General features: G+C 40.3%; 1 protein-coding gene across 16 annotated transcripts in view; it reads right to left on the bottom strand.

Moving 5' to 3' along the window:
* Positions 1-23,169, bottom strand: part of LOC125878605 (transcription factor 4-like) — a 306,833-nt gene that overhangs the window by 47,112 nt on the left and 236,552 nt on the right. For 15 of the 16 annotated variants that reach the window (XM_049559905.1, XM_049559898.1, XM_049559904.1 and 12 more), the window contains 5 exons: positions 13,251-13,356; positions 10,593-10,741; positions 8,373-8,520; positions 1,083-1,153; positions 789-867 (listed from right to left, as the gene is read on the bottom strand). In XM_049559905.1, coding sequence (XP_049415862.1) covers positions 789-867; positions 1,083-1,153; positions 8,373-8,520; positions 10,593-10,741; positions 13,251-13,356 — 553 coding nt within the window. The remainder of the gene's footprint in view (positions 1-788; positions 868-1,082; positions 1,154-8,372; positions 8,521-10,592; positions 10,742-13,250; positions 13,357-23,169) is intronic. The other variant, XM_049559908.1, reaches the window with a different exon arrangement.

The following is a 23,169-nucleotide window of genomic DNA, read 5'->3' as shown; positions in this document are numbered from 1 at the left end:
TGATCTTCGGTTTTCCAGCGGACCGTTGGAGCAAGTCCGGCTTGCTGCTGCCGGGATACAGCGGAGGAGACTGCTAATGTTATGTACCGGGACACTGCTTATGCTGCTTGCCATGCTGCTGTAGCTCAGTCATAACTTTAACTGATGCTGAGACTCTACTGACTGCATGACTGGTAGACGGCGGTGGGTGGGGCAACAGGCCAAAACACAAATTCAAAACATAAACATGATTTGCGGACCGTAAATTTTTTTTTTTAAAATGCGAATATTCTGGCTGTACTATTGTTGTCGGTGAGATCAGTATGTTATATGAACATTATTCCTTAGTCTCTGTGACATATTAGGAGGATTTTACAACTATTTGCTTTAGATTTCTTACATATAGCTCCTTTAATATTGGGTCTCAAGTCATTTAAAACAAGTTTAAGTCAAGTCTCAAGTCATTTGAAAAAAGTTAAGGTCAAGTCTGAAGTAATTTGAAACAAGTTCAAGTCGAGTCTCTAGTCATTTGAAACAGATCCAAGTCTTGTCTCAAGTCATATGAAACAAATTCAGGTAGAGTCTCAAGTCATTTAAATTAAGTTCAAGTCAAGTCTCAAGTCATTTTAAACAAGCTCAAGTCAACTTTCAAGTTGTTTGAGGCAAGTTCACATTGAGTGTCAGGTAATTTAAGTTCAAGTCAAGTCCTACTTCAATCCATCTCAGCTCTCCTTTAACCATCTGTGCATGTTGGTTCTGTGACAATGTAGTTGGTGTGTTGTGATTGGAGGGTGAGTGTCATGTGCTACCTGTGAGGGAGGGCGGGGAACCAACTGGGGTGGAGGGATTGGACGAAAAGCTGTTGTTCGTGTGATCTGGAGAGTAGATCTGAAAAAATAAAAACATAAGTCAGAGAGCCAAGCAGAACAACACCTCCAAACACCCAAAAGTCACATTCATTTTTAAAGACTAACAGAACAGAAAAATAATTACGAAACATTAATTATAAAACCATTTAGCATTAATAAATACTCAACAGGTATCTCATATGCATATGTGCATGAATGAATGTGTGTGTGTGTGTGTGCACGCGCTGCACTTACGGATGCGAGTGCTTTCCCTAAGGCGTCTCCCGTCTGAGAGCCGCTGGCTGCTGAGCTCTGCGCTCGGTTAGCTGTGACACACACACGGCAAAAAGATTAACGTATTCTTGTATATAAGGATGCTGTTACGACATAATTTAATTATTCTGCCTGCTCGCACACCATAGATCCATCCGGTCCAAACTCGAACCTGCAACACTTCTCATTAATACTGATCCACCTGAAAATTAAATGCTGTTACTTTCATTAACGAATTTGTCTTCTCTGTCCACACATACACACACTGTGTAGCAGTTGTGCCTGGTTTCTTTTTTGTTCTTTTCTTACACCGCAGGAAATTAAACAAGGAGTAGAAGAGTGGTAGCTCGCACATAATTGTCCAATGGACAGTAAGTTAACACATTAATTCAAGAGATTTGTACTATGGATTCCTGTCTGTTGCAGGCTGTAGACCATGATGCATCTCTTTTGTGAAGCAGTTATACGTTGGCAGAGCACAGTTATATGAAATGTGATGGTGTGAAACAACTATGGTCAGCTCTGTCAAGGAAGAGTGAAGCAACTGTGTAGTTTTACTACTGCTCCACACATGGATTCAGACATTGTTTCTCATACAACAGTTCATAATACCTTACTAAAAAGCACACACAACGGTTCTTATAATATTGAACAAATAGTGCTTCTTCTTGTTTTTGCTTCTGCAATGCCCACTATTTGATCAACTGGCAACTGACAGGAGTTCAACACGCAACCTCTGAGCAGCAGAGCAAAATCTGTGCATGTTCACGGAGACGAATGCGATGCAAGTGCTTCATACCCCTACTGCCATGTTCGAAACTGTCTCACCTCTGCCTCCTTCCCCTCACTGAAATGACTGAAGGCAGCGATTTAAAGCACGGTGCTGTGAGAGTCCCATTGCACATGTAATGTAAACTTATGTACTTAAAATAACTCTTAAGTATAACAGTATATAACATTCACTGGTTTTACATGGGACACAAACACAGGTCTCCTGGGGGAAAGTCTTCACATTCGTCACCTGATTGCAGCCTTAATTCTTACGTGGGTAATGTACGAATTCTGATACATTACTTTTCGTAGGTGTACATACAAACAGCGCATGAAAACAGCCCAATTCAAACCATACAATGCATAAAAAATGAACATAGCTTCTGTGACGTCACCCATTGGTTTGAGGACTCCTGTTTTGAAGCCTGTGGATCTGCATTTCGGACGTCACCATCTTGGTTTTTAAGAACCAGAAATGACCATATGTGGACGAGAGGTTGGACTTGTGGAGAAGCGAGGTTGGATCTGTTTCACAGACTGTAGCGTCACCTCGCAGAAAGCCTGTCACTCAAGCGGTCCCCCTCTTAAATATGCATAACATTAGGCCTTCGGGACAATTCATCCCCATACCGTTTTCATGAATGTTGAAATTAGCAACTAGACCAAAACCATTTTTTTTGTACCAGGCTGTAAACATGTTTATTTCTGCTGTGAAGTTAGCTATTTTAACATGGGGGTCTATGGGGATTTATTCTGTTTTGGAGCCAGCCTCAAGTGGCCATCAGAGGAACTGCAGTTGCTGGCACTTCTGCATTGGCTTAATTTTTCAGCCTCAGAGGTTGCTGCTTGATCCAAACAGATCTGCATATACAACTGAAATGAGAAACTTTGCTCCAAATCTATAAATGTCAGTGTGATCAGGCTCCTTGCCAATAAATGTGACAAGAATGAGAGACAGAATTCAATAGGAGCTGACGTTCAACATCTACATTTATCCACATTTTTGCTGACTGAAGGCATGTGTTTGTGTGTGTGTGTGCGAATGCTGGACTTCAATACAACTAAATCTGTTTCACACACTTGAAGAGCACTGAGGCCAGAGAGGAAGGAAGTGACCTCACAGGACCAGATGAGCGCCCACACACACACACACACACACACACACACACACACACACACACACACACACACACTGAGGCAGAGAGACATGCTCACAGCTCATCTCTCCTGATAGCAGATCCCAGATGGAAAGTTTACGCTCGCACACACAAGTTAGACACGCGCACGCCGCGCACACACAGCACGGCAAAAACACATCCTTTCATGGCAAATGAATCCATTACAGAAATTGGCAGGACTGGACTTCTTTAAGCTGTTAGAGAGAAAGAGAGACAGAGACAGAAAGAGAAGAGAGAGAGACAGGAAGCAGCATATGTTTTGGGGTTAAAGCTTCATGTCTCACTCACGCCATACCACTGGCCGAGTAAACCATCCAAGGGATTACTGCTACACACACATACACACAGGCACACACACACTTGTATCCTGACTTGACGCATAATTTAGAACATGTGCAGGAGAAAATCTTTTTCATAAATGAGAGCTTATAGCTGCAAAGGAGGAGCGCATTCAGGAGATGAAACAGATTTTTCAGGTTTTCTGTCCGTGTCCATCAAAGACTAATGTTTTGTCATTTTATTCTGTATTGTTTTTTAAACCTTATGTGTAAAATCATATTGTTATTAAATCTGTTTTTTTACTGGGACAGTTTTAGTTTTATCTATTTTTTATTTACTCATTTGCTCTATGCTTAAAATGTAATTCCTTTGCTGTGTTCCAATCACGTATTACATATTATTACTAGTTTTCATAGAACACTGTTTCTACAGTTAAACAATTGATCAATGTATTTCAACCTTATGTATCAACAGGAAATGAAGATTTATTGTTTCTTTCTCCTTCTTGGAGCTGTCTCATCACCATGCACAATTGTTTTTTGCAGCTGGGAGTAACTCTTCTATTTCCTGTGAGCACTGCATTATTGGACCATCAACAGCACAACAGTAACTCGGGCATTTCTTTTTTTTAGGATGCATGCTGATTTTTTTTAAAGTATACTAATCTAACATGTATACAGAGTAAACACACTACATTCTCAAAATCTTGTGAAACTGGAGTTGGTGGTGCAGTGATGAAGACATGATCCCTCACCAGCTTCCCACCAGTGGTGTTCATTGGAGTACATGACCAAGCTGCAAGCCACTGGACTTCAAATGACACTGCATCCTCTCTTTTGAGAATTAAATATTTTCCATGAGCTAAAAAAGGGAAATGTGTTGAAAAAATCAATAAATAAATGCAAAAATAAATGAATAAATAAATAATTAAACAATTAAATAGATAAACAAATAAATAAATAAATACAGAAAATAAAATAAAAATTAAAAAAACAACAACAATAAAGCAAAATAAAACAGAATAAAATAAAATAAAGTAAAATTCAATTAAATAAACAGCAGCTGTGGTCAGGATGGATTCACGTCATTTGCAGGGAAAAAAAGAAGAAAAAAAAATCAGAATGTCCACTGAAGTAAGTAGTTTTCATTATCACTTAATCTGCTGGTCAGACAACAGTAAAAAACGAATAACTAAAGTCAAAAGTGACTTCTTCAAATGTCTTGTTTTTTAAATCCAAAGATATCTGATCTGATTTAATCTAAGATGAGGAAAAACAGCAAATCGTTAAATAAACTACACCATTAAAAGTTAAGCCTAATATCTGTCTGTCCTATCCAATAATACATCTCATTACTTAATTATCACAGTTTCAAGGAGGAAATCAAAGATTAGTGTCTCAAATTCTGCATCTAACCAAATATCCCTTCAGTTCCTTAGTGACGGAGTTGAATAATGGCCTGAGACATGTTTTTTTTGAGAACATTATGATGTCATAGAGAAGCTGACCTATGACCTTGTGGATATAAAATGCCATCACTTCATCATTTTAACCTCCCTGGACATTTCTGTGAGATTTTGTAGTAACTGGCCTACGATTTCTTGAGTTATGGCCAAAATTGTTTTTTAAGAGGCTAAAATCTAATCACTACATTCTTGAGTCGCAGTGGATGTTTTTGCAACATTTGAGAAAATTCCCTCAATGCATTCTTGAGATAACACTGGACAAATAGAAGGAGAGACAACTGGAAAACATAATGCCTCAACCACGGTATAGACACTGCCAACACTGTCGAGCTAGCCAACAGGTCTGTGCGTTAGCTTAGTCACCTTAAGGCTGCACCACCTGCTGCACGACACAGAGCTGGCTGGACTTACTGTTATTTTGTTGATAGAGAAAATGTTTAAGTGATCGTTATTAAAATCAATTGCAACTGACATGAATCCATAGTGACCACAGCTGCTGCTCTCTGTAAAAACACAAGACACTTGTTTACTTGCACAGACCAATGCAGAGAAACGGCTGTAAACACTGTGCGTCCCTGTTTAAGCGTTCATGTGTGCACACACGTGTATCATGAGTTTACATTTAAACAACAGCGGCATGTTTTTTATTAGCTTCATGTTGTGTTTACACTCATCTGCTGGGGCTCGTGTGCGTATGTGTGCATGTGCGTGTGTGTGTGTGTGTGTGTGTGGGTGGGAGTGTGTGTGCTATCTTTGTGGAATGTTGGAGATGTCTTCCCATGAAAACAAACTTTCAATCTGTTTCTTATTGCTGTCCTATTTGTTCTATGGAACTCAAAGCAAGGGGTCCATATGGCATGCTGTGTGTGCGTGTGTGTGTCTGTGTGTGTGTCAGTGATGTCAAGGTCGAGCCAAAAAGGAGTACAAGTGCTTTTCTCAATTCAGTTACCTTCAGTTTCTGACTGCTCGCCTTCTCCCCTGACACTGACGTTCGGTTTTTAAGTGGTTTAAATCATCTGAGTCTAATCACAGCGGGGACAGTTATCACTGGTTATGTGGCCGTAAATTAAAATGTGGTCTTTGACTAGAAAGGACCCGTAATGTTGTCTTTTAAGTAGTGACTTCAAGTAGCTCCTCTGTTGGTTTTCCAAAGTCAAAACACAAACACAGCGAGTGCATCCAAGTCATCAATCCAAGATGAAAACATCAAAATGATCAGTTACTTTTACACTTAATTAATCTTGTCCATGAGTAAAAGGTGCTACAGATGGTTTATGATAATAATGAGAGCTCACACACAACAGAGACTGCTGAAGTATTTGGGAAAAGTCAAGTCTTTGGGGAGTCAAGCGTTAAGTGCAGTCTCAAAGTCAAATCAAAGTCAGCAGTCAAGTCTTGAGTCCCCGTTGTTGTCACTTAAGTCTGAATCAAGTCTGCAGTCTTAAGTCTACAGCTCTGTCACCCATAACCCAAAAATAACTGGTTTATAGGCATTCAAATAATTAAAAAACACCTTGACACGAACATGTGGCCTCACATCAGTAATCACATACTACAAATGGATTAACAAGCTCTCTGAGGCTGTACTTAGACACATTAGTGCTTCCAGCTAAACATTAACGTTAGCAAACATGCTGATGTTTAGCAGGTGTAATGTTTAGCCCGCTGACCATCTTAGTTTAATGTGTTAACATGCTAATGTTTTATAACTGGCACAAAATACAAATAAAAGCAAGGCATTGAGGGGAATCTCATTAAAGGGGAATGACGTCCTTTTTCAAAATTTATATATGTTATTTCTATGGTCAAAAACAGTGGTTCCCAACTAGTGAGTTGCGAGTCCATTCTGAATGGACTGCAAGTGATTCGCAACCATGTCAACTTTGTAAAAAACACACTTCATTTTTAAGGAAAGTGAATTTCCGGCAGAGTTTTTATTTTGAAGTGCCGTTTCCTGCTGTAGAGTGAGTGACTGACGGACCGCTACTTGACATAGAGAGATGCTGAATGTACTGAACTGTGTGGACCGTGAACTAATGACTGAGGACCCCGTGGCTGGGCCAGTTGGGAACCACTGGACTAAGACAGACCAAAAACATTAATAAACATGAACAACTCTCTCCCAAAACCAAAAGCTAGTGTGCTAAAACGCAAACTTATTGTGATAGGGTATAAAGTCTGGAGATGCTCCATTGACAATGAATTGGGACAGATGTTCCAGAGGACACTGAGAACCCCCAGGGTTATGTTCTGGGTATATGTACATTTTCTGTTTCAGAATTGAGAACACTACAAAAGATATGGGTAAAAAAAGAAAGAAATAAACATTCTGTGTGTCCACAAGAACAGTCTCCCATTCATTGTCTACAGAACAGCTCACAAGTTTGAGACTTCCTTCTCTAGTTTCTGGCTTCGAGTGGGAGTAGCTCATGTTCACAAATATGGATTGAACTTTCCTAGGCCATGGAAATAACATACTGGAATTCTCAATTTAGGTGGTGTTCCCCTTTAATTTGTAATACAACCCTTATTCCAAAAATGTGGAACGCTGTGTAAAACATACATAAAAAGATAAAACAAATCCTTTTTGGAAATACAATGGGGGAAATGAGCATTCAAAATGTCAACATTTTTTCTATTATTCTTTTCTTACTATTCACATGAAATTTGTACCAGACTTTGGTATTAACTCAACAGAACTACACAGATAAAGAAATCACAACATTTTAATCCTTAAAAATGATGCGCAATAAAGTGGGATGACACAGGAAAGAAGTTTTGAACACGCAAACTGAAATTTATTCAATACTTGGAGAAGCTTTTGTTTGCAATGCCAGCTTCAAGACACTTCCTGTATGAAGAAACTAATCTGTTGCAGTATTCAGATGGGATTCTGGCCCATTCTTCCGCACAGACAGTCTTTAAATCTTGACAAAGACAAAAAAAATTCACTTTCAAAACTTCAACAATTAGTGTCCTCAGTTACCAAACACAAGCTCCTGTCCAAACTTTTTTGTACTGTTTTCAATTGAATGTAGGTTAAAAAGGATTTACTCATCATTTCATTCTGTTTTACTTACATTTTACACAGCATCCCAACTATTTCGGAATCAGGGTTGTGTATTTAGTGCTAGAAAGAAGGTCAGGAGGATCACCAGAGCGATTATACTTCATCCAGAGCGGTACGTGAATACATGTACCAAGTGTGGATAGGTACATAGGTGTAAAGACATTTTACTAAAACACAAAAATCTGCTTCATGGTAAAAAAAAATAAATAAATAAAATAAATCAGCTGTTCATCAAGGTAAATAGGATTCATCCTCTTGTGACCTTGTACCAAATTCCAAGGTAATCCATCCAATAACTGACAGATATTTGAGCCTGGATGAAATTGATGGCTTCATCCGCAGAGTTTGTGACCATAGTGGGTTAAGCAGTGAGGCTAACCCTTGATAGGAACCAGGTCACATCAACAAGCATCAATCATCCAAAATCATTTCACTCAATTTTAAAAACAAAGCACGCCATTACTTGTTACACATTGCTTCCAGACATAATATCCACACAGGTGTCTTACCCATGATGCTGTCTGTGCCGTTGGTTGAGGCGGTGCAAGAGGCGGTGCTGTAGTGATTGCCACCTCCCCCGCTCCCTCCCCCTCGGTGGAAGCTGGACATAGGAGGAAGGCTGGAGCTGATATCTGCAGACGAGTGAGACGGGTAGCTCTGCAGAGAAACGGACACAACTATATGAAACTTTAAGAAGAAAAGAACAAACTACAACATTACGTTGGAGGGGAATAAAAGTAAAAGGAAGTGGTGATAAACACTGGAAAGTAAAGAGAGCTTTAGTTTGAAAGAATTGCCATCTAATGACCTTTGACAGATTAGCAACCGAAGTGTATCTGAAGTGTTCTGGTTTCCATTTGAAGTCAGAATAGTGCTGACCAATCCCGTTTGAACAGTAGGTAATAAGTCCATGTCAAGAGGCAGAGTGCGTGGGATAAAGAAATGCAGTCTCAGAACCCATCGGCTATTGTCTGACATTATAGCTTTATATTAGCTTTTTAAAAATGTGTCTGCAGTCATATGTAGATATCTGTTTATAGAGATAAGCCAAAACAGCCGGCACACGGAAGAGGAAGTCTGGCTCGGATATTTGCTGGCTACACCTGATCTCCCGAAAATTGGCCCTCGCCCCCAGAGGCTTTACTGGCGTCAGATGATAAGCAGTGGGTTCCAGGATTGGTCAAACAATGACTCAGTTGAAGTTTTTGTCTTTAATGGCAGAATTACCTTATTCTTTAATGATTAAGCTTCAGGTAACACAAATAAGCCAAATAAACAAGCCAATAAAAGAAGTAGAGATCATCTTGTGATAGGATCACTCCAGCAATCCGTGACTTAAAACGAATGTAGGCCAGAAGTATACAATCGGGCAGGACGGAGACAATGGCCCCTTCCCTACTTCCTACCCTATACTATCAGCCCCCTTGCTCAGACCGCATTCATCTTCGAACTTATTGGCTTTATTATGGCCATGTTATGATCTCGTGAGATGCAGTTGAAAGTTACGGGAAAAGCATGTAAATCTTTGTTTTTTCCTCCAGATAAATTACTATTTCAAGGTCAGGAATGAATGAAAATATTTATCCTTTGTATTTTAAACATTTTACATACAAAATATATTGATAATATACTTTTTATCATACAGATAACACCGTAATATTATGAATTCTAGGAGGAGATGTTTAGTTTTTACAGTTAAAATATCATAACACAAGTGTACAAACAATTTCTAAAAAGTTATTTGACTAATACTGATGACAAAATATAAGAAGGAGGTCAACCAGAGCTCAAATGTCTCCTAAAACAACACATTCTCACTCTGACTTCGTCACATATTGACGTTTGGTCATGGATTTTCCACGTCCAGATACGGCATGAAAGGTACCCTGGGTGCGTTGGTTGTTGACGTTCTGTGGGACGCTATGTCAGGTTCTGCCTGTTACATGCATTGTTGTCTTTCAAAATACACCTCTGTTTTCACGGGAAATTTACTGTTTACATACAGTCTCTTTCAGAATAAAAGCGCTACGTCGGTACAACACTGCAAATTGACATTTCCAACAACAAACGCACGTGGTTAGGTGTAGGGAAAAAGAACAGGGTTTGGCTTTATAATCCTACAGGACATGAATGCTGCGCTCCTGAGTGAAAGTCAGTGATTGCTGGACTCATCCACCACCCCTCGCATCAGCCCTACTCTGACTTTTGCCACCTTAACTCTTGTTCTTGTCCTGCCACGTTTCCCTCTGAGGCTGCTGAGCGCTGTTAAACTATAACAGCAACCAGCAGCATATCATGCCGAAGTTAAAGGACAGCTTTTTTAAATCAGCGTCTGACTTTGCAAGTCACTGCCCAAGCACCGGATTTCGACGACTTCCGAGTGAGACTGGGTTGCCTAAAAAAAACCCCAACGTATTTCATTTATACCTCACAGTGACAATAATAATCTATTACTTTTTATTTTTCATTTTTGAGGGCATACCTTTGACTCTCGATAGCTTTTCCTGAACACAGCAAAATGTATTTAACACTGTCTTCCATTTAAACCCCTCCCCCCCCCAAAAAACCAACGTAGACGCTAACGTGGGCGCTATTGAAATGTTTCAGCTAAGGTATGAAATGTTGTAGAAAGTCTTTACATTTAATCCATGGAATGACTTCCTGAAAGGGAAGTACCACCTGTACAGACCCCGGTGTTTGCATACTTTGTAAGTGACAGTTTTGCTCACCAATCTGTCGTGAGGGTGAATCCCGCAGTAGGAGGAGCTCTGGGCGGGGCCATGGGCTGAGTTCCCGCCCCCCAGCATGCTGCCGTGGTAACCCTGTTGGCTCATACTGCTACTACTGCTGCTCCAGGGATCGCCACTGTGGTGACCGTCTGATAGGGAGACACAGAGAGAAAGAATCAGGTACGTGTGATGTATGCTGGTTTGAGATCAGTTGGTTCTCCATGCAGGCTGTAAGGTAAAGACACACTGAGGTTTCTCAGTGCTGTCAAACCTTCCTGTGACTCACTCAGTTTGTCTACATGCAGTTTGGTAATCTGACCCACTTTATGCTGCAACCTGATTTCAGAAAACATCCATGTAAATAGGACACCTGGTTTCCTTCTTCAGGTTTAAGAATAACCCGGTTAACTCAGAACTGTGCCGGACAAACTTGATTTCTGGGACTTTTATCCACGTCTGTGTGTATAAACATGAAAGACCCCCAGGTGAGAGGGGAGAAGAGACATTCTGGTGGGAAATATAGGGTTTAAATCAATCTGAGCAGTCAATAAACAGACTGAAAATGCTCCCCAGCAGTCCAATTTATGTCATCGAAACATGGTGAAAAGTCACTGTGTTTCGTCTGAACACACATGAACAAACACTGACAGAATACTTCACCCGCAACATGACCATTTGTATATCAGTTATCACCCCGCGTTACATTGACTTTGTTATGAAAACATTTTTCTTTCATGCCTCCACAGTGAAAGAAGAATCCAGAAAAACAATACTGCATTAAAACATCCATTTACAAACTGTCACACAGTATAATCCAAGTCTCATTTATGCTCAGTGCTCCTCAAACACATGCATTTTCACTAAACTTTACAATGTAAAACACTTCCGCCCCTGAGCATACATGAGGACGTGCATGCTTTTGAGCTCAAATGCACGTGTGCGTCGGCACGCTACTTGACAGCATGAGACAGTTTGTACTGATGTTATAAATTATAATGTTTTAGCAAAACTGCATGTGTTTGTGACGCTCTGAGCACACGACTTGATAAATGAGACTTGGATTTAACTGCAGAAGTTGCACGAGAGTTTGCAAACAGATGTTTTGATATAGTGGTTAAGCATGGTTGTCTGTGACTTAAATTCATGAAAATGTTTTGGATTCTCCGTTCACCCTGGTGGCATGCAGAAGTTTCCTTCACAAATGCGCTGAGTAATTAATATACATTTTGCAGTATGTATTGTATTCCTTTAAACTAGTGTATGTTCATAAGGAACTATTATGAGCTGCGCCTTATCAAAATGAATTAAAACCTGTATGACTGGACCATGTGGGAATTTAATTTGAAAGAACAGACACAGGAAGTGTCCACGCTCAGCAGTCAGACAGGAGTCATGTTAATTTCCAGGACTGGTACCTGCGGTTATTCCACAGGCTAGTTAATAACATGTCGGGCAGGAAATCCAAAGTGTGGGATCATTTTGAGAAGGTGAAGGACAAACCCAAGGTGATATGTAAACTCGTCTTCATTGGTCGACTACAAACATGACGTATCATCTGAAACATGGAAGTAGCTACATGCCCATTAGCCACTTAGCACAATCATTACTGCTTTGTCGACAGCGTCATCAACAGGTGGCTCGCTCAGTGTGTGACGTGCACTTGTAGATAAAATATAGGCCTATATTAATGAAGGTTCATTAGTACGGTTTGTATTTCTCTGTAATGTAGCACGGTGTTAACAATGTTACTGACACTATTCCTTCTCACACCTTCAACTCAAACCAAAAATTTAACGTATATGAATTATAAAAATATCTTCTACAATGTCACCTTGAATTTGCATGTCATTATGACATCTTTTTTTTACCTGATGTTTCAGTCATGTGATATTCAAGGTGACACTTCTTGTGGTATAATTTTGTACTGGTTTTGCAGTGTGTTGTGGTCTGTTTCTGTATAGCTACACGTGTTATCATATGATCTGTTGGGCGATCTCCTTATCTTGTTCATGTCTGATGAAGGGCTGGTGCCCAAAACGTCACATGTGGTGATACAATTATATTTCCAAATGGAGCGGTTTCTGGTGCTGGGACCTGTTTTTGTATCTTTGTATATGTTCTTCTGTCCAGCCCCAAGTATTTATCGCTTTTGGATGTGCGTGCTGTTTTTTGAGTCCACAGATACAAGAGTACATATCTCCTGAAGTTCAGAGATGTACAAAATTAACTCTCCTGACTTCTACTCCCTGTCAATGAATGCTGTTAGACACGTGTTTTGCACATCAGGAGAACACAGCCACACACTAAGGTCAAAGTAAAGGTGTTGTTCTGTGCAGCGTCGCACCTTCATGTTTAATGTGAAAGCAGCGTTCACATCAGTCTCAAAATTTGCAAGCAAAAACCTTGTCTTTATTGTTCGCTCCAGCAACAGACAAATACCATATCTGGGTAGCTGTTCTAATAACAAATAAAATGTACGACTCAAATCTTTAGAGGATTTTGGAATGAGAACATCTTTCACATCGTTTGTGATCCAGAATCCACATTGAGCTCAGGAATGGGACGGATCTGTGTGTGTGTGTGTATGTATGTGTGTGTGTGTGTGTGTGTGTGTGTGTGTGTGTGTGTGTGTGTGTGTGTGTGTGCATGCATGAGTACCTGGCATGAAGAATGAGCTTGGGAAGCCAGCGCTAGGAGGTTTGGAGGAGGGATAACCCGGTGAGTCCCTGTTGTAGTCTGCTGTACTGGCAGACGGAGCGTACACCTGCAACACAAACACAGAAACACACATCGTCACTCAGGAGTCTGTGCTCTGATCAAAAAACAACTTGTTCACATCAAAAGCTCGCAGGCAAACACAAGTTGAGGCTCAGCGGGCTGAGGCTTAGCTTCAGACGGACGTCATCTCAAATAGGTTTGAACAGATGACTGACACTTCTCTCGTTACCTCAGACGTCACCATCACCCCCTTCCCTCACCTGACTGCAAGAACACACTTCCTGAGCGGTGACTGTTTGTTGCTTTTTCTTTTCAAACTAAAAGAAATCTGCTCTGCTCTATTACTAATATCAGTTTGTCAATAATACACACATATTTTGGTTGCCAAAAAAATAAAGAACACTGGTTTTAAACTTATAACATTTATTTTAAAATAAGTTTAAAAGATTATATCGAATAGATTTACTTTTATTTTGTACAAAATGTGCTTATTTAGCTTATTTATAAAACAAGCTTATATTAGGCGACAAGTTTGTACACTTTAAATTTTTTTTAATGAAGCCTAGAACTTTTTATGTTGCTGTATTTTAAGTTAACCTTTTTTTTTTTAAAAAAAGATAAAAACTTCTCTGATATATACACTGCTATTTTTAACCTGCACACACTTTTAATAAATTACTTTTATTTTCTAACCTAGCAAAGCTATGTAAATAAAGTTTGTAAATTGTTTTGTTTTACATTTTCTAAATAATACAAATTACATTTTTCATTTCTTTAAAAAGAAGAATTTTTTTTTTACATATATTTCATAATTTTTAGACGAATAATTTCACGCTTCTAAAAAGAAAAAAGTTGAAAATATATATATTTAATTTTTTTTCAACCTAAGATATATAGTATATCCTATGTATATTAATATAAAAAAAATCTATGAATATTTCAGTTTATATTAATTTAAAATCTTCTTTAAAAAACAATATTTAAACATAATCTTTACACAAAAACACACACACACACACACACACACACACACACATATATAGCATATAACATTTGAAAACTTTTTTCCTTTACTTTGCAAAACTAAATTCACTGCACACTTAAACTCTGTCAAACCATACTATTGAAAACATTAAATCTACAATGGTGACCATGGTAACCGCATTGACAGCATCTCCAGTGCCCACCACTTACGCTTCAACGAGTACTAAAGACTAATGACATATTTTCTGACTAATTTTTCTTCGTCTCTCCTCTCATTCAGAGTAGTTTGACTAAAAGAGGAACAAAGCGGTGACTTCGTGTGAGACTCGTCTCGGAGGGGCAGCAGCGCAGCAGTCATGCAGCAAACATGCAGTAAAACGTGAGACTGCGAGCAGAACCAGCAGCCTGTCATCACTCAAAGCAGGTGACGTTCTTCCTCAGCAACACAGCGGCTGCATGAGAACACAATGCCTGTGTTTGGTCATGCCTTCGACTGGGGGTCCCCACAGCATGCCTCTGTGTGTGTATATGTGAGTGTGTGTGTGTGTGCATAGCGTGCGAACACTCAGCCATGACGCGAGCTTGCGCCGCATGACGCAAACCCTGGAACAGCTGTTGAAAGCGCTCTTCCCTCTCTCTGTCTCCCTCACTGACTCACATCAAAATGAAAGACCCGCTCCGCCACAGCTACACCTAATCTACCTCGATCCCCTAAAAAAGACATGGGCTGCTTTGTTAACTTTAGAGCATTTGCATACGGATGGAACACAGATGTCGTAAAGAGAAAATCTGATGATAAAACACAGACAGAAGAAATAAAAGAAAAAGATGGAAGAAAAAAACAACACTTGGGGGCATTATAAAAAACATCATCTCACTTCCCACACTCCCTGAGAGAAATGATTAAAAACAGAAAACAGCCTCAAACTGTTTCTGTCAAACGAAAAACTGACCTTTTTTCAGATCACTAAAAGCATGTTTCTCCGCTCAATCTTTCAGCTTTACTTCTGAGCGAGGAAAAAAAAAATCTGATTTCCTTTGCGCTACTATCCCGTATCCTTAAAGGTGAAAGATCTTCAGGACACAATTACAGAAGGAATCTAAGAGACTCTTGCAACTTTAAAACTCACAATCTGTGCTTCATACCTTTTTTTCCTGCAGCAAAAAGCTGGGCGTGCAAATGGTTGGAGGAAAAATTACAGTCTAAGCTGGTTTATAATCGCTGCATTTGCTTCGACAGACCTTGTTGTGAGCAGTTTCATGTTGGAAATATTTTCTGTCTGCTGAAAAACAGCTGCTGTATCACTATGCAGAAGGAAGAGTGCATCTACTCATGGATGGAAGGCCCATGCTCGTGATAGTGCAAGACATAACATTAACGGCTTCCTCCTAGGCTAAGCTGTAACTTTAGCTAGCGAGCTAGCAGTAGATGCACGCTTCCTTCTGCACGGTGATACGGTTGGCAGGTGTATTTCAGTAGAAAGAAAATAGTTCCAACATGAAACTGCTCACAACAAGGTCTGTGGATTATCCTGAGTAACCGGATCATGGTTTCTGGAAAGAGACATCACTGTTGAGTTTTACAGATGTTATTTTTTTGGCGTTTTGAGCACCACAAGCTGAGTGACATCTTGTTCCATTATACTGGAGAGAAGGCAGACACCTACAGAGCCGACATCTCCAACAATCTCACACCAACTCACACCAAAACAATCCAAATTGATAAACAGCCACTACTTCTTTTATTTCTGATCACACACACAACATCCTGGTTAGGTGTGTTCAGGTTCAGGTTCAGGTGGGATTTCTGTAACCATAGTTTGCCATAACCATGACATTTTCCTAAGCTTGACCTCATCATAGTTGCCATGTGTGACATTGTAGAAAAAAAACCCTCACTGGTATCATCCAATAGGGTTGCTGAGCTTTGAGACATCCTTTAGTTTCCATACATGTATGGGATGGAAAGGGACGCCAACATTCCGAATTAATATGTACTTTAACTGCATTACCATGTAATTAAGTCAGATTTGATGTTTAATCTGATGGATTACACAACTCCAGTACGTTTTGGCCAATAGCTGCCTAAAGATGATCACCAAAATCAAGTACACAGTGTTTTGTTGTAGACAGTTAACTGCTCATTTCCAGAGAATAGCCTGGTGTCGACTGCGTTTACTTCCTGAGAACCACGGCTCGCGGGAAGACGCAGAGACAGCAACAAATACCACAACAATCAGGATATCTGAGTAGCAAGGAACACTGGGAACTGTGGGAATGAAAGACTGAGGTCAGGAAACACCCACCCATCCACCCACACACACATGCGCACACGCACACACACAAATTCACAATCTTAAATACACTAATGTTAAGTGCTAAGAGAAGCTAATCAGCTTGGAGATGCGGATACCTTCCCACAATGCACCTTGCAGAAGTTTTAAGGATCCAAATCCTTTAGTATCCGCACTCACTCACTCACACACACACACACACACACACACACACACACACACACACACACACACACACAGTGTCTGTAGATGTCATTAGAGCCCAACTAAAATCCCCTCAAACTTCCTCCTCCTCCTCCCCTTCCCCTCTGAGAACTGAGTTTGTGCTCTGATGATAAAACCACATTTATTGACCCAAAGCCTGTACAACAAAATTCACACACACACACACACAACACACACACATGCTTGTGTTGTTCCTGTTGAAAATATTTAGATTTATGTCTCACATCGTGCACGCATATTTTCCCATTGAATGTGTTGTTCGACTGGTGATGAAAGGCTGTGATTTGTGTGTGAATGCCTCCCTGTGCATGTGTGTTTATGTACGTGTGTGTGTGTGTGTGTGCTTATGTGTGTGTTATAGACAGACAGGAACAGGTGCAGTGTGTGTTCAAATCTGAGGAATGTAGAGAGACACAATAACAACCTCACTTCCTGCAGTCTGTAAAACACACTCACACACTCGGCAGTATCAGTATTCCCACAGTTAGCGGGCTGACCTCGAGCCAATCAGAAACACCCTTGACGGTGTTGTCATTTCACTGACAACTTGGAAACCGAAAACCAGAGAAAAATAATGAGAGCCACAATAGAGGCCAATGACGTCCGATCAATAACCTTCACATGCAGCTATTTTCCACAACATGTCTCAGGACCTTGTACACTTCCTTATGTTTAATAGTTACTGCCTGCTTTAATCCCTGTAGAGTTGGTTGAGAATATTGGGATTTTTATGTCAATGGAAACAGAACCGAAACCAGTCAAACCAGGTGTGAGAGTTAATTCTGTGCGCTGATGTAAAGCACAAACAGCCAAACCACATCTCTGTGCCACAACAGTCATAAAAGAAACCAATCTGACCAGTTATGTAAAATCTTGATCTGAATCACAGTAGAAACAGAACAGAAATTAGTCCGATGAGTTTTCAGTGCTACAGCAGAAACCGTTGGAACCAGTTTTGTGCAGTTTAGGAGCCACATTGAACCAGTTCTCTATGTATGTATCGAAAAACATACAGATGTAGAACTACCGCTGCAAAGTGGTTGTTATGTGCCAACGACTCTGTCCGATCACAAGCAGACAGCTCTAAATAAAACTGTAAATCACCACCGAGACGCATTGAGATCCAATCACTCAAACTACTTGCTGAGGTGGTCTGGACACATTTGATCACGTGTCTTTTGTAGTGTAACCATTGATGAATCCTGATGCAATACATTACGTGATGGTGACCCTGCTTACACCTGGTATTAACATGTGTTTTGATGATCTGAACAAAACTAGACAGCAGAGACAAATCGCTGTTCACACTTGTGTGCAGATTTTGTTACTACCTACATCACTTAGAAGGTCGAGGGGGGCTATGCAGATTTATGAGCACATTCTTGCTAGGTGCTTGGTTGTGTTGGTTCAGCAGGAGATATCGCTGTCAGCAACATGATGGACAGTCACCCAACACTTTGTCCAACTAATTGTAAAATGGGCAAGTTGTAGAGCCTTAGCATGCTGTCACCAAAACAACCACCACATCCTGCACTGGTGACATAGTCCTCAGGACGCATTAGCACATACACAACAAAAAATATCTGATCAAATGTATCCCAGACCATCTTGGCAAGTGGCTTGAGTGATCGAATCACAATGTGTTTTGTTGGTTGCTTACACGTGTATTTAGTGCTGTCGACTTCTGATCGGATCAGACCAAGATACATGTTAATACCGGGTGTAAAACAGGACAATGGCAGCATGTCAACGTTCGATAACTTGCGTGACTACCTGCTATGCACTATGGAACGAGATGTTTTGAATTCTGTTGACAGCGATACCTCCAGCTGTACCGAAACAACCGCTGACATGACTGGTGAGAGTCCGGGTTTAATAACTATGAGAGGAACCCTTTGACCTTCCAGCGTAAGTGACGTATACAGCAACAAAATCTGAACACAAGTGGTCAGCTGGCAAGTATGATAGACACAGACGTGATCTACGATGTGTCTCAGCTATCAGCGTGGGATCAGATAACTGAAACACATCATAAAATCAAGTGTAAACAGGGTCAGTGAAAAAAACAGTCAAACCCATTCTGTCATGGAAACACAATAGAAATCAGTGGAACTAGTTGGGTAAAATTATGATCTGTACCATAATAGAAACACAATGGAAATAAGATGGATTGGTTCTGTAATAGGAGATACATTTGAACCAGTTAAACAAGTTCTCTGTGTGATAACAGAAACACATTAGAACTCAATGGAACCATCTCTGTATTACTATATGAAGCAGTCAAACGTTCTACTATGGTAAATGAGTTCCCTCATCTTAGGAGAAATTAAGCCTTAAGCATCATACTTAAGGAGAAAACTTAAGGTGCTTTGTCCAACCTGTCCCAAGTCTTTATACCACAACAGAGAGACAATAGAACAGTGACATTGCACCATAATAGAAACCAATGGAATCAGTTCTCTACCACATAGGGACCAAAACGTGAGCAGTGTCTGTTCTGTTTCTACTTTGTTCCAGATCAGAGTTCTACACAAGTGGTTTTACTGGTTTATATTGTTTAACTTTTCTGCACAACAATAGAAACAATCAAAACCAGTCAAATCAGTTTTCTATGCAATGATAGAAACACAGTAGAAAGAACTAGTCCTGTACAATAGAAACAAGTCAAACCAGAGAGTTATGGTATTACAGCAGACCCCTGATAGAAACCAGTAGAACCAATTCCCTGCCTAGAACCCTAATACAAACCAGTTAAACCTGTTGTTTTCCAGAACAATGACAGATCCTCCTAATAGGAACCAGTGCAGCCTGTTGTATAAAACCATCATCTGCACCACAGTAGAAACCCTGATAGAATCCAGTAGAAGCGGTTGTGTAACCTCCCGCCGCGCCATGACGTTTAACGGATTGGGAGAGAACATCACAGATTGCATCAAAGCTTTGCTCTGTGTCGCCCCCGGCAACACGAAGACAATATAAAGGCACATTCCACTGAAAACTGATTCCTCATGGAGCCAACAAAACACACAGACACACACACACACACACACACACACAGAAAGAGCAACCAGCTGTGCAACTCACTGACCTAACCCACAGGTACAAACAACCGAAACAGCAGCTGGACTTTAATTAGAGAAACAAAGTTAGATGTACTACACACACTGTTCTGTTAGCTCTCAATACAATTAAGGTTCTATTTTGATCCAACACCTGTAAATGTTTTCTGGAAGATTGTGTTCCATACTCTATCTCGAAAGTAAAATTAGTATCATAAGAAAAAGCCAGAAAAATATTTAACGGGCCGAAACTGACATCTTTAAACTGCTCATCAACAGCCACGAAACCCGAAAAGCATAAACTCAAAGAGGATAAATTTGCACCACATCTATAAAACAGAAAAAAAATCAGCAAACAGAAGAACAACTAGAAACTAATTAAGTGAGAAAAAGAGAGCAAATTATGTTCAAGGATCAACACAACATTAAAAAAGACGAGACCAGAAACTTTATTTTCTCTGCAGTGTTTCAGTTCTCACTTGTTGACAGTGGTGGTAATGCTGCTGGGCCCTGAAGGCGTCCAGCTAGAGAGAGCCTGAAAAAAGAATGGAAAAATAATAAAAAGGAACAAAGCGAGATGCTGAAAGTTGGACGAGGATAAAAAGACAGTAAACGGAAACAAAAGAGAGAAAAATGGAGAGAGTAAAGAAAAGGAAGAAAAAGGAGGCTTTTTGTCTTTGTTTGGTGTTTGATGCTTCTTCTCTCCGTTATTGTCTCCAAATGTGGGGAGCATCTGTTCAACCTCTCTGCCTCTCCTTCTCCGGCAGCTCCTCAGCTCTGACAGAAAGAGAGGAGCAGGAAGAAGAGAAGCTCCTCCTGCTCTTCTTCCTCAGTACTTCTGACCTTGCTAAACTTCGAGAAACACATTCTGTCGTCAAGATGAGCTTAAAAATATTTTGTTTTTGACATGAATGACATGTCAATGTCTCAATTAAAGTGGTCAAAACTGTGTGATTTTGTGGCTGAACAAGTTGTTTCCATATTGCACATCTCAATCAAAGGAATACTTCAACTCCCAGATGATCATTTGTATATCCGTTACTCAGCCCCTCTTACACTGAATTATGATGAAAACCTTTCTTGCATGCCTCTAGTGAACGAAGAATCCAAAAAACTGAGAAAACTGTTGATGAATTGATCCCCTATTTAAAACAATGCAGAATTCAAGAAAATAAAATGAGGCAATTTTAAGAAAATACAAAGAACAAAAAATAAAGATAAAATACCACCACTGAAGCAGATAAGCAAATTTGGCAACTAATTGCCCTACTGGCTCCAGCCCCTCGTGACCCCCAACAGGATAATTGGTTGTGGAAAATATATGAATGAACGATAACAATATTGAAATACCCATTTACAAACTCTCACGCAACTTGTGCAGTATAATCCAAGTCTCATTTATCCAGTTGTATGCTCAGTACTTCTGAGCAACTAACCCAAACAGACAGAACCTCCTGACGCAGAACTGAACGGAAAGCAGGACTCCATTGACAAAAAACAGTAATTTTACCTTGCTGAACATGAGATCTGTTGGTCTACCACTACCTCGATCAGTTAGTGGTAGACCAGCAGTGGTAGACCAACAGCTCCCATGTTCAGCAAGGTAAAATTACTGTTTTTCTCAATGGAGTCTGGCTTTACAGAGACCATTAAGAGACAGGAAGGGCTGCTGTTCGGGAAATACTGAGCGTACAACTGGATAAATAAGAGTTGGATTATACTGCATGAGTTGTATGGACCCCTATGATTTAAATTTGTCAAAATTTTCCCCAGTTTTTGGAGAACATATTCTTGACGTGAAAAGTACCCTGGGTGCGTTGGTTGTTGATGTTCTGGGACGCCATGTTCTGCCTGTTACATACATTGTCTTCTTTCAAGATACACTTCTGTTTTCACAGGAAATTCACAGTTTAAATACTGTCTCCTTGAAAATAAACGCATTACGTCGGTACAACAACAACGCAAATGTTTGTTTTCCTCCAACAACTAACGCACATGGTTAGGTTAGAAAAAATGAACAGGGGTTGGCTTTAGAATCTTACAGGACACGAACACCACTCTCCCAGGTGAAAGTCAGTGTTCGTTGGACTCATCCATCACCCCTCCCACTCACCCTACTCAGACTTTCGCCACCTTAACTTTTGTTCTTGTCCTGCCACGTTCCCTCCTGACACCATCGAAAGCTATTAAACTATAACAGCAATCAGCTGCATATCATGCTGATGTTAAAGGACAGCTTTTCTTGTCAGTGTCTGATACAGTAAATCACTGCCCAAGCACCAGATTTTGGCAACTCTGGAGTAAAACCGGGTTGGTCTTGATTTGCTATTGTTATGCTAACATTTTCGCCCTCATAACTTCTGTTGGATTGAGGCAAGTTTAGCCCCACACATGTTATATGGTTGATATCTTAGTATTGCCCATATTAAATTTGTTTCCTGTTAGCTGACGTTGGCTAGTTTGCATCAGTGCCTGACGACGCAAGTCACTGCCCAAGTGCTGGATTTTGACGACTTTGGAGTGAGACTAGGTTGTTCTGGATTCTTCGATTATCGGAGGTATGCAAGAATAATATAATTCACAAATTCAATGTAATGCAGGGTGCGTAACTGAAATACAAATGGTCATTGGCGGAGTGAAGTTTTCCTTCAATGATTTGCAAAGACTCAACTCTGTGTTGCAGAACATGATGCACAAATGTTTCTGGCTCAAAATCTCTGGATGGAAGGGGCCTGGCATTGCTGAGAGAGAAGATCCAAACAGGATCACGCTTCACTTCCGGATCAAATGGCGTACAAATTAACTAACTACCCAGAGAGCGAGCAAGTTTGGAAAAGAAAGGAAGACCAGGCGCTTGCTAAAATATCAACAAACACAATTCTGCTTTTTAGCTTTGTCACTGACACAGCTTCATACACACACTTGCACAGACAGAGAGCCAGACAGAAAACGGAACAAGAAAAAAAATCAGTATTTCGCTCAATAAAGGAATTGTTCCCATCTTGTTTTCTCTTCTGTCTCTCTCTCTCTCTCTTACACACACACAGACACACACACACACACACACACACACACACACACACACGCACACTCACACACAGAGTTTACCACGCTTCATCCAAAGCAGATGTGCTGGAATGCGAACACTCAAAGGAGCAGTCACGAAACCTCTTGACAGACACACACACACACACACACACTCACACACACATACCAAAATACACACACACATACACAGTCGGCTGCACCTGTGCCTGTCCAATTTCTCCTCTCTCTGTTTCTCTCTCCCTCCTCCTC

Source organism: Epinephelus fuscoguttatus, linkage group LG18 (assembly GCF_011397635.1).
Source record: "Epinephelus fuscoguttatus linkage group LG18, E.fuscoguttatus.final_Chr_v1".
NCBI lineage: Eukaryota > Metazoa > Chordata > Actinopteri > Perciformes > Serranidae > Epinephelus > Epinephelus fuscoguttatus.
The sequence above is the reverse complement of the archived record's forward strand: the minus strand, read 5'-3'. Positions and strand labels throughout refer to the sequence as shown.